Below are 12,605 nucleotides of genomic sequence, written 5' to 3'. Positions count from 1 at the left end.
TTAATACAGGTGCCTCTCTAATGTCTTTTGTTGGGTATGTAGCCGCTTCTCAGCAAAGAAGCTAAAACTGAGTTGGTGCAGGCAATAGCACCTGGATGGAAAACATCTAGCATGTTTCTTTGCTCATTCTGGAAGGGGTGTTACTTACAGGGGGGCCTTTTGGTCCAGGAAATCCAGTTGGTCCTTGAGGTCCTGGTGGTCCCTGGGATGAAAAACAAGCCGGTAAAAATGCATTTGAAGCAACACACATCTTATTGTGAACTATTTCAGGAGTTTGGGATATGTAGCACTAGCCCTGCAACTGAAGAAATCTCACTAGCATGTAAGCAGTCACTGAGGAAACTGGTCCTCTCAAAGGAGAGCATGAATGAATAACTACCTCTGGGCAAAAGTACCTCAGCCTTTGGCCTAACTGGCAAAGGGGATGTAAATGGTAAAAGGGTCTTTAGGCTCAGAGATCACCTCCCCACCAATGTCTGCAATCACGTCTTTTCCCACCATGATTGATGTGGAAAGGAGGCTGGAGTTACCAAAATCGGTCTCTTGAATATGTTATGAAAAAACTTACTGGAAACAATGGGTCTTGTCGCTTTACGGCCATGACTCTCTGTACCCGTTTAACTGAGGGGAGTGTAGCTATGTTCTAAGCTCAGGGAATTGAGCATGTTTGTAAGTTTCAGACTGACTCTTGCCTTTTTTTTCCCTGTCACCCACAACCCCCCCTTCCCACCCCACTCACCCACCCACAATGTCAAGTAAGTGAAGAATATAAACACCATTTTACATCAGGAGGATGAACGCAATTTGGTCTTTTCCCTTGGCAAACAAATGATTTTCACGTAGACACACAGGAACAAAGAGAAAAAGACTCCTCCACTGTTTGGATGGTTCCCAAGCTACACTTTGCTGGGATTACTGGGAAAAGGGACAGAGGAATTCGAGAGGCACTGTGCCTCCACAGAACTACAGCTCAAGCTTGGTTAATGGATGCCTGAGGATTGTGCATCCTTTTTCGTGGTCACCATGAGTGACCTTCATCCCTGTAGAGTCCAGCACCTCAGCTATATACCATTGAAGTCCCACTTAAGCCTTATCTTGAAGGAATAAGTGAGACTGAAGCGGTACCTAGACAGTCTGCATAGAGGTGAATTTCATCTCCTATTTCTAACCAGAACTTCATGGTTTTGAATGAAGTTTGCCAAAATGGCTGCAGATCCTAGTTGCACGTCGGTACTGGCAGGACTCGAACTACAAAACTGATCTTAGGACTGCCTGTTCAAGGCCAGGCTTCTCTTTTGTTTCTGCAGTAGCCACATCTGGACTCACTTACCCTTTCGCCAGGAGGACCTGGGGGTCCATCACCACCGGAGTTGCCCTTTTAAGAATAAATGAAACACAGCATTAACAATCATTGCAGCCACTTCACACAACCGTCCTAAATGGCAGCAGGCAAAACGGGGCCATCACTCAGCGTCCGTCTCCCCTCCCCCTTTTTATTAATAATCCTGCTTTGGCAACAATGGCCTATGACAAATGAGCAACCCACTCATTCACCTCCCTTTCGGCTGGCCCCCTCCGAACCCTTGCGTTTCTGAATACAAATATAGAACCGATCATGTCAGTGGGCTTAGGAGATTTCCACCAGATAATAGTCTCATTCTGTGAGATAAATGCTGCGGCAACACTGAGGTATTTATCAAAAATTAATGTTGATACAAAGCCGGGACATTTATTTTTAAGGCAGCCAGTGTGGCTGTGACAACGTTTCATTACAAAGGCTTTATTTCCATTATCCCAAGTGATTGATGGTCACTGAATCCGTTTATCTCGCGGATTCTGGCACAGAAGAGTGGCTTGCCAAAGGTGCAATTGACCCTCTGACACCCGGTTGGCTTAGAAAACAATGCCTATTGTGTGCGCCAGCCAATCAGAGACCATCCATCTTCATAAACAGCACTGTTTTGTTTAAAGAATTAGACAGTTGTGGTCATTTGAACGGGTTCTTGTTACCCGATGGTGAGATTGGCTTCTTTGCAGAGGGGCCAGTAAAAAGTCTATGAATCACCTTATGTTCTACTTAAGCAGAAAGGCTTAAGAGGGATTTGGGCTGGTCCCCACTACAGGAGTGAGGCTATGTCTAGACTACAATGGTCTATTGGAAAAAGGTATGCAGAGGAGCCCTTCTTCCTTGTGAAAAGAGGAAGACAGGGCTTCCAAAAGAGCGTGTCTGCTCTTCTGCACACAAAAAAAGCGGACGCACAGATGTGTTCTCCGGATGCGGAGGAGTTTTTCCGCAGAAAAACCCATAATCTAGATGTAATCTAGATGTAGCCTGAATTTCACCATGGGAGGAATACAGGTTCGTGAAGCAATTGAATTGCTGAATGAAAGGCACACGCTTTTGAAAGACACCAGTAACATTTTCAAGAGTCCGTAACTATCAAGATACCTTATTCTCATTTTACAGTCATGTGTTGGTTAAGGTGTCAATGTCTTTCCAGAAGAGCACTTAAGACCAACTCATATTTGGGATTCAGACTAAGAATCTTAGACCTGATTTTATGTTAGGGAATGTTATGCCCCTCTCAAGACTGCAATATCAGGATGCTGGTATGTTGTTTTTTCAAGAATATTTATCAGGTAATAATGGTGTGAATAGATGATAACTTCTGCTTAAGAAACATTAAGAAAGGATACTACATTGCACTTATATTTAGCCTTCTCTCAAATGATTTCAGCATGAGTTAACCACACAAATTAAGTCTCCTTGTAAGGCAGGTGAGTGGTATTTACAGGGTAGTACTTGACCAGAAACTTAATATACAGCTATTTCTCAAAACACAGTGTTATTTTTCAATTACACTAAAAGCTCCTAAAACCTACCTTAGGGCCAGGCTTTCCAGTGCTGCCTCTTGGACCTCTTTCACCACGTGGACCCTTAAAAAGACACAAAAAAGTCATCAAATATATCAGCACTTGCTGCTCACAAGTGCTATTTTGATTCTCAGGTCCTTGTTTAGCATACCCCTTAAGCAAGTGAGTCACATTGAGCCAATGAAAAGTCCCACAGAACTCAATGAGATGAGTTCCAATAGTTCGCTAGATAGAAACCTGTAGCCTGAGCCAAGGAAACCAGGTTTGGCTTTGGTTCAAATCTCAACCCTCAGTTTACCAAAGCAAAAGTCAGGCTCTGGATTCCACTGCCTCCAAATCACCAAAATCAACTAATGAGCCAAATCTTTCCCACTTTACTCACAGGAATAGGTCTAGAGACTTCATAGGAATGACTCAGGTGTGTATGACATGTAGGGTTTGGGACAGGTTTCAGTTACATGCATCTGTATCATGGACAAACCAGGACAGTTGTGAATTTGCAAGCCTTTGTTGGTCAAGGCTTTTGTTTTAGACAACCCTGCAAGGTTTGGATCTGGGTTTGATTCTACTTGAGCCACCAACGTTCATGGGAGGTGAAGGGAAGGAAGAAGAGAGGAATTAGACTAAAAATATTCCAGTTCTGGTCCATCTCCTTTTGACAAACACTCTAGAAAAATCAAGGAGGGAATTAACTGGTTCCTAGCTTCAGAAGATGTAATTAACGCCAGTCTACGGAAGACACGGGATGAAAGCCTGGCTCCATTGAAGCAAACAGCAAATTTCCCATTGATTTTCATAGTGCCAGGATTTCACCCACTGATTCACAGAAGTTCAGGATCTGGTCATTGTGTACGTTTTATATTTTTAAGTGGAGATGAGCCACAATGTTTGGATTTCAAATGTGTCTAAAATCTGATGGCTGTGTTTTGGTTGGCCTCTCATATGAACAGGCAACTGTTTGCAAAATTCCGATTTAGCTACAAGAGTGAAATACTGGGAGCTTGGTTCGGATCTTTCACTATGGGGAGATTTCCCAACACAAAAGCACCTAACTTGTCAAAGTTTTCACTAGGAATTAGAGCACCTCATTCCTCCACTCAATTATATAATCTTAAGAAAATTCCTTTGAAAGGTATTGTTAGAAAAAAAGGCATGATTACCGTTGGACCTCGCTGCCCCCTTGGTCCTGGTTTGCCAGGCGTACCCTGGAATAAAAGAGAAGAAAACATAATGTCACGTTCATTTGATGGCTGTGTTGGCATGAAATGAACATGCCCGTGCAGACCCAAACAAATCCTGTGACACAATTTCCTTTCGATTTCTGTTTCTAATGAAAGAAAAACAAGGGTTATGCAGATTGAAACCTCACATTACATTTTATTTGCCTTTTGTGATGTTTGAATGGGCTAGATTGTAATATGAATGCTCTGATGAAACTTGACACGATAATTCGAACTGGGCGGGCAGAACATCTGTTCTTTACTGCTGCATGGAGGGATATCATCTTTCACAGAGGGACACAGGTTTTTTTTTAATTCTCTGCGCACAAGAGTTTCTCTTCATTTGCCTTACCATGACATAACAGAACTTTCTGAAGGGACAGCTTTTTCTATAGCTGGTCAAAAATATGTAAACCTATGACAGCAGAAAAATGTTGACACATCTGAAAGTTGTTTTCAAAGCATTTGACATGGGTTGATTTGGGGCCATTTCACATTTTCAAATTGCAATGTTCAAAATCTGTTTTTCTGTACACTGTTGCTTCTTTTGAATTTTTTGGATTTTAAATATTGCGAACCTTATCAATATAGTTACAAAACTTCTTTAATTTACTGTTTATGGAAACATTGCTAGTGTGCTTTCGGAGCACTGCTGATGGGGTAAAAAGCACCTTTTGTTCAAAAACATTGAAAAAAGGTGGATCATTTTCAATGAACAAGTCATTACCAAAGGCTGTTGGTCCATGGTTGTGGTTGTGCAGCCATCTCTAGCTATAAATCCCATTTTTCTAGGACACTGATGTAAAAGTGAATCCACTTTTCATCAAGCCCCTAGAGAGGATTCCGGCAGATTTTAGATTACAAAGAGCAAAGGGAAGAGTAGTTAATTGTCCATCTAATGAGCCTATATCCTGACCACATGAGACCACTTTTAGAGGACAGTTTATTCTTCATGCTTATTCAAGATTTAGGTCTCTTCATTAATGAGAATGCCAGTTAATACCTGCTGCAGTCATCTGTCCTAGAAGGGCTGACCTTTGTAAGACTGCATCTCACACCCGTCAACAGTCACCAGGTGAAAATAATTGTTGAACTAGATGTAAATGGGAGACCTAGCATGAAAAACTCAGTATCCTATAATTAGCTTCTTGCACCAGCCTGTTCATTAATGAAAAGGCAAATAAACAGTTAAAGAATAAACTTAATGACTTTCAACAGCTGTTTCACTGTTCTGCTGATCTCTTTTACTTTTGCAAATACTGCATTGCACCTGGAAAGCTTGTATTTCCGCCAGGCGGGTCTAAGCAAAGGTGGGCTGGATTGTGTAGACGAGCGAAGGCCACGGGTTGATTTAAATGCATGCGGATGAGATGTGAGTTGATAAATATTTAGAAATGACAGAAGCCGCACTGGAACCCTAATCTAGGCAATTATTTTATGCAACACAAGCCAATTAAGCTGCCCCACATATGGACATGCCTTTTTTCATCTTTGTAGGCTTGGCGCTAAATAAGTAATTTAAGACCCTGTTTTGCAGCAGTTTGACACAACAGCAGGTTTATAAGATCTGACAGATGAACTCAGTTTCCTGTAACAGGAGATTATGATTAATTCTGACAGGAAAAAGATAGAGATGGTTGGGTCCTAAATCTAACATCATATTACGCTCCATTATTAGGTGCCTAGAAGTAATGTAATGGCCTTGTTCTTTCTCTCTGAAATCAATGTTCTGGCTAATGCCAAGTTATCAACAAAACAGCCATGGCTTTAATGTTCTTATTTTGGACCAGTGATCCAATATTCTACATGGGCATAAAATGCAGAAGAAAGTGAATGAGTGACATTTTTTTGCATGCTTAAATTACCACTTTCCGTTTTTCTGCCCCAAAACCACCAGTTATAAACCTTGATGTCTCTTATTTGGCATTTATTAACCACCCCAATACAGAACAGGCGGTGGGGTATGTCTGTTTTAAAGTCTAGTAAAATAAGCCAGGTTGTACTTCTGCTTGTCATGAATTCACTTTTCCTACAATGGTAATCAAAGTAACATTTCAGCAACAACAAAAATGAAGACATTTTCTATATGGCTTTTCTTGAAGTATAATGGGCTAAATCCAGATGTGATGTAACTTGATACAGACATCTTCACTGCAGCCTATCCCATATGAACCTTTGTTAAAAGTGTTGAAGCCAGAAACAATTTTTGCACAGCCTTTTGCTAGTTCTAATAGTTTATACGGCATTGTATGCTGACACTGTTATTACTGATCTATACATATATATTTTGGAGTCTGTCTGTATCTGTAAGTGAGTCCATTTGTTCAAGAATTCCTCCTAAACAGTAAGGCTATGTCTAGACTGGCAAGTTTTTCCGCAAAAGCAGCTGCTTTTGCGGAAGAACTTCCCAGCTGTCTACAATGGCTGCTTGAATTTCCGCAAGAACACTGACTTTCTACTGTCTGAAATCAGTGCTTCTTGTGGAAATACTATGCTGCTCCCATTCGGGCAAAAGTCCTTTTGCGCAAACCTTTTGCGCAAAAGGGCCAGTGTAGACAGCTCAGATTTGTTTTGGGCAAAAAATCCCCGATTGCGAAAATGGCGATCGGGGCTTTTTTGCACAAAAGCGCATCTAGATTGGCACGGACGCTTTTCCGCAAAAAGTGCTTTTGCAGAAAAGCATCCGTGCCAATCTAGATGCTCTATTCCGTAAATGCTTTTAACGGAAAACTTTTCTGTTAAAAGCATTTGCGGAAAATCATGCCAGTCTAGACGTAGCCTAAGAGCTAGGACCTTCAAATTTAATATATATAGTTTCATCTTATCCTAACTTAAAGCAAGGTCAGGGTTTGGTTGTGCCAGGAAAAGGATGATGCCTGGAATGGGACTGTTTTCCATGACACGGAAAGGGAGGGGGATGATCAGAGGACAATGACACTGCAAAGTGACAAGTGCTGGCAGCCGCAGGAGTGGCCAGCTGGAGACAGAGTTCCACATGTCTGGCTACCAGTCCTGGTAAGTGTCCCCCCCACCTCAAACAGTGCCAGATGCGGGGGAGACCGCCACCCACCCACCAGCCCTGCTGCCCCTCCTGGAATCACCCCCAGGCTGGGAAGCACAGCCTGGCCACCACACAGGAGAGGCCTCCCTCAAAGAGAGGACAGGACTGGGAACCACTGCTCCTCCCCTCCACCTCCAGAGAAGATGCACTGCTGGAGGAGAAGCTGGGAACCACAGCCGGACCCTCCTGAGTGGCCCCCCCACCTTGTCCCAGAACAGCTACAGGGCTGTTAGGTGCTATACATGCACAGAATCAGAGGGATTAGGTGTCCCTAAGAAACAGACAAGGCAGGGGAAAAAGCAGCATTATTATTCGCATGCTATGGATGGAGAAATGCGTCATGAAGAATTGAAATGACTTACCCAACATCACAGAAGAAGTCCATGGCAAAGCCATGTATTAAACACAGATGTCCCAAGTCCCAAACCATAAAATGCCATCTACTTCCCAGTACTGCCTGACATAGCCCCTATCCTGAGGCTAGAAACCAGGCTACGCTGAGAAAGCCCAGCGTTTTAGAAGGCTATGTGATGCAAAGTTTCTAAACTCAATTATTTTGGGTACCAGGGAAGCTGTGTGTGTTCCCAAGGATTTGAATGAGGAGAGTTGGAGAGCTGTCAGAGGAAGAGTTGCAGAGAGGAAGGTGTAGAAATGGGACTCCCAGAAAGGAAACACATGAGTTTCCAGGCAGGAATCCTAAGCGGAGCACACGGACCTATTGATGAATATGATTTTTTTCCTTACACTGCCTGGATGATTTTTCCTTGGTTCCAAGTCTGTTTGGTCCCTTGGGAAGGACAGAGACACAAAGGCCGTGTCCAGACTCAGGGGTTTTTTCGGGAAAAGTAGCCTTTTCCCGAAAAAACTTCCCCTGCGTCCAGACTCAAGCCACGTTCTTTCGAAATTATTTCGAAAGAACGCGGCTTTTCTTTCGATGGCGGTAAACCTCGTTTCACGAGGAAGAACGCCTTCTTTCGAAAGTTCCTCTTTCGAAAGAAGGCGTTCTTCAATGTAAAGAGGCCGTCTTCGAAAGAGAGCATCCAGACTCGCTGGGTGCTCTCTTTCGAAAAAGCGGATTTCTCTTTCGAAAGATCCGCCTGCAGTCTAGACGCGATCTTTCGAAAGAAGCCTGCAGTCTAGACATAGCCAAAGAAACATTGCAGTGTATGTTTTAGTCCATGTGCTTGCTCTCTTTAAAACGTCCAGCCTTTCTTATAGAATAATGAGGAAGCCTCCCTTTCCTTTGACAAAATCATCTCAAGGTCTTTCCTAGTGCAGACAGACTTTGGCCCTGTTTGCTAAACTGATTAGTGAGTGCAATTGTGCATCATTATTCAGTGGGTTTGACCTGGACCTCTCTGAAACATTGCTTCTTCTTGCAGCTCAAAAGAAACGTATCTGCCAAAAAAACAGAACTTAGATGAAGCTACCATCTAATGAGCATGCTGCCTGCTAGCTGCACTTGTCAAAAGGATCGATATATTTAACACGCTTTAGAGCTAAAGGAATTCATAAGCCAAAGGTCCTTTCCTGCATGGTACTGTTGTATAGTTAAAGAGTTAGGAGAGCTCTCTAAGGCTTGGAAGATCTCATGTCTCTGCAGGTTTTCAACAGCATTGGAATTTGGCATTCTGAAGGGAGGTAAGAAGGTACTGTTGTTGGTACTTATATGTTTTATGTGCCTTTTTTAATGACTCAAGAAGCTATTTGGGTAGCTTAAATAATGAGCATGGGAGAGAAGGTTAGGTCTATAATATCGGAGAAAGTTGACAAGATATGCAACTCCAGCTATGAGAATAGAATACCTGGACTTGACATACCTTACGTTGACTTTCTACAGAGTTCCCACTGTGGGAGGTCGACAGGAGAATTTCTCTCATCCATTTCCTTTTTTTCCTCACAACCCTGTCGAGTACTGGGGTCGATGGGGGCGCCATCAGCGGTCGATTTAGCAGGTCAATACTAGACCTGCTAAATCGAAACCCAGGAGATCGATCTCCACAGTGTCGATCTACACTTATCTGGAGACCTACCCTTATTCAGTCACTGCACAATGGAAATGGCAGGAGAAAGCTGTGACTCAAATTATTTGCGACCCATAGATAGTTGCCAGAGGTAACTACAAATAATAAATAAATAGAAAATCATGAAAACAAATCCAAATCACATTTGGATTTATTCCAATTTACTCGTAAGCTACACCCATATGCCACAGCCTAATAGGAAAGGAAATCTGTCCTTTACAGTGATATCCGCTCATCACAGGTACTGGGGCTCTCTTGAACCACAGGGGTTCAGGGCAGCTGTAGTATCCTCATTGAGCTCAGCGAACATTGAGTATAATTGAACAAGATGCTTTCTTTGAGCAGTGCTCTCAGATTTGATTTAATGTACTCCATGCCCTGTCCATATTTTAATAAACAAACATTTTCCTTGGGAACTATTTATTTTGAGGCAAACTGATTAAAAAACACCAGCATCTGAGAAGATGTTTTCAGGTATTTGGGGTTTGGGAAAAAGTGGATGAAAATTTTCATTGGTGTTTCACAATTTTATCCAGCTGTAATTTTGAGGAACCCGGCAGCTCTGGATATACATTAGACTCTTTCCTGTAAAGAACAGATTTGTCAATCAGAGCTCTGCTCTAACACACACACAAAAAGGGGTTGAATTGTATTAAGCTGCTAGTTTGTAAAGATGGCTTAAAAGGACAAACTGAATGCAGAGCAAATAATGGTGGTCTAGCCAAAACAGCGACTTTGTAAAAACCATCATCTTCTGACTTAACTGAGTTGTTCCCAGGAGGTAGAATTCATCCCAATATGGCACCGACAAAAATTGTAAGTTCCATTTAAATGCTTTTTTGAAGGCTTATGTGAGCATAGGCCTCACACAGGCTTTCCTGTATACAGCATTCACCCCTTGTCTCTTCAGATTCATCCTACATTTTTTAATGCTGCCCACCTTGTGAGACCAACCAGCCATGAAAGGGAGAGCTGGATTCTTTTCTGCTTTGTGCGTCAATATCAAATTTGTCAGCAAAATTTCAAGAGCAACATCTGAGTGTTGGCCGGGTTGATGGCAGCTTAACTTTCTCATGCCAGGCTGAGTTTGAGCTATAAGATTCATCTCTTTTTTTAAAAATGTGTAAATTGAACAGATCAGGTCTGGACTTGCTGAGACAAGAAACAAGGAGTTGCCCCATGTCGCCGAGAAAGAATCACTTTTCAGAGCAGAAAACACCATCTTTGTGTGAACCGGTGGCAGTTCTGTGTATTAATTTGTTCCTTTTCATGGGCAATGACTCAGAAGAGTTTAGATCTTCCTTCGTGGATCTCCATTTTCACTCCCTCCTTGCCCCTTTCAGGGTATATCTACACTGCAGAGTTTTTCCGGGAAAACAGCCGTTTTTCCAGAAAAAACTACACTTACGTCCACACTGCTATAGCATTATTTCGACAGAAAGTCGAAAGCATGGAGGGATTTTTCTGACAGCGGTAAACCTCTTTCTATGAGGAAGAAGTCTTTTTCTGAAAAAGCTTTTCTGGAAAAAGGCGTGTGTGGATGTGGAAGAGGAGGCCTCCAGGAAAAAGCACAGGTGCCTTTGTGGCCACTCCGTCCACAGTAATCACAACTGCAATGTGAGATAGTATCCAATTAATGTGGATGCTATCTTTTGAAAAAGCAGATCGCTTTTTCATTGTGCTTTGCCCTGTAGAAGGGGTGGGGCCAGATGCAGCCAGCCCTCAGAACCTCACAGAGTATGCGGTGCAGTGCTCCAGCAGCAATTTAAAGGACCGGAAGTTCCTTTGACACGTCATCCTGCCTTTTGCAAGAGCTCATCCAATTGGATAGTAATAGAATAACGGGAGGAGGGGCTGGATAACATTTCTGGAGCACTGGAAAGAAGAAAACCCCTTGTGCTTTGTGTAAACCCAATGGCTGCGTCTAGACTGGCAAGTTTTTCTGCAAAAGAAACCGCTTTTGCGCAAAAACTTGCCAGCTGTCTATACCGGCCGCTTGATTTTGTGTAAGAGCACTGACTTTGTAATGTACAAAATCAGTGCTTCTTGCGCAAATACTTTCACGCTCCTGTTCGAGCAAAAGCCCTTTTCCGGAAATGCTTTTGCGCAAAAGGGCCAGTGTAGACAGCTAAAAACTGTTTTGCGCAAAAAAGCCCCAATGGCGAAAATGGCGATTGGGGCTTTCTTGCGCAAAACCGCGGCTAGATTGGCACGGACGCTTTTCCGCAAAAAGTGCTTTTGTGGAAAAGCATCCATGCCAATCTAGATGCTCTTTTCCGCAAATGCTTTTAATGGAAAAACTTTTCAGTTAAAAGCATTTGCGGAAAATCATGCCAGTCTAGACGTAGCCAATGTGTTATGGGAGTGTCGGGGATCACTAGGGGGTATTTGCATGGCTTGCTTGATCCATAAGAACATAAGAATGGGGTACTGGGTCAGACCAAAGGTCCATCTAGCCCAGTAACCTGTCTGCCGACAGTGGCCAGCACCAGGTGCCCCAAAGGGGTGGACCGAAGACAACGATCAAGCGATTTGTCTCGTGCCATCCATCTCCAGCCTCTGACAAACAGAGGCCAGGGACACCATTTCTATCCCCTGGCTAATAGCTTTTTATGGACATAACCTCCATGAAATTATCTAGCTTCTCTTTAAACTCTGTTATAGTCCTAGCCTTCACAGCCTCCTCTGGCAAGGAGTTCCACAGGTTGACTACACGCTGTGTGAAGAAGAACAAGTCCATGTTGTTTCATCCAGGTCCATGTTGCATGAAAAGTGACATTAAAAGGCATGTGAACCCAGCACTCTGTTTGTCACTCCGGGTGGAATAAAATTAGCAAACAAAACTAAAGATGGCCCAGAGCCTAAGCTGCTTCAAACAGGCATGGTTTCTCCCAACTGTAGTGCGGCTCTATCAACTTACACCAGCTGAAGAGTCTGGCTCCGGGATGATCTTTTTTGCATTTCACATAGGCAGCTTGATAATTACAGGGCCACCCTGACTTCTCGCCTGTCATGAGAGCTACCTTCTTCACGCCCCCCATTCCCGTCCCACGATGGGTGGGAGGGAAAAGGAGGCAGATTTGTAGTTCGCAATCAGGAGATGAAAATTACCCAGTGGAAGAAAAGAATTAAAAAAAAAAAGCCCTAAAATTAGGTGGCTGGATATTAATGCTGTGCAAAGTGATTTATAGTCTCTGCACTCCTGTTCAAAGTAATTTGTATTTAAATGAGAATAAAAAGGAAAGTGATGCGACTCACTTTCCCAAATGTTCCCTCTCCCCTACCTCTGCCCTTCTTGACTGTGACAGATCTGCGGCACAGAGCGACTTCCTGGTTGTGCTCTGAATCAGCCAAGCCAAGCTTGTTTGGCATGAAGTAGCGCCTTGATGTTAGCTTGGCCATGCCAGGATATTCTTTCCCTACACC

The 12,605-nt window shown here is 43.1% G+C and overlaps 1 protein-coding gene across 2 annotated transcripts in view; it reads right to left on the bottom strand.

Moving 5' to 3' along the window:
• COL5A1 (collagen type V alpha 1 chain) overlaps positions 1-12,605 on the bottom strand; it is a 317,689-nt gene that overhangs the window by 63,705 nt on the left and 241,379 nt on the right. For both annotated transcript variants that reach the window (XM_075905279.2, XM_075905278.2), the window contains exons 33-36: positions 4,035-4,079; positions 2,884-2,937; positions 1,331-1,375; positions 149-202 (exon numbers count right to left, since the gene is read on the bottom strand). In XM_075905279.2, coding sequence (XP_075761394.1) covers positions 149-202; positions 1,331-1,375; positions 2,884-2,937; positions 4,035-4,079 — 198 coding nt within the window. The remainder of the gene's footprint in view (positions 1-148; positions 203-1,330; positions 1,376-2,883; positions 2,938-4,034; positions 4,080-12,605) is intronic.

This window comes from Pelodiscus sinensis, chromosome 23 (genome assembly GCF_052426305.1).
Source record: "Pelodiscus sinensis isolate ZL-2025 chromosome 23, ASM5242630v1, whole genome shotgun sequence".
In the NCBI taxonomy this organism is placed as follows: Eukaryota; Metazoa; Chordata; order Testudines; family Trionychidae; genus Pelodiscus; species Pelodiscus sinensis.
Note: the sequence above shows the minus strand (reverse complement) of the source record. Positions and strands in the feature narration are given on the sequence as shown.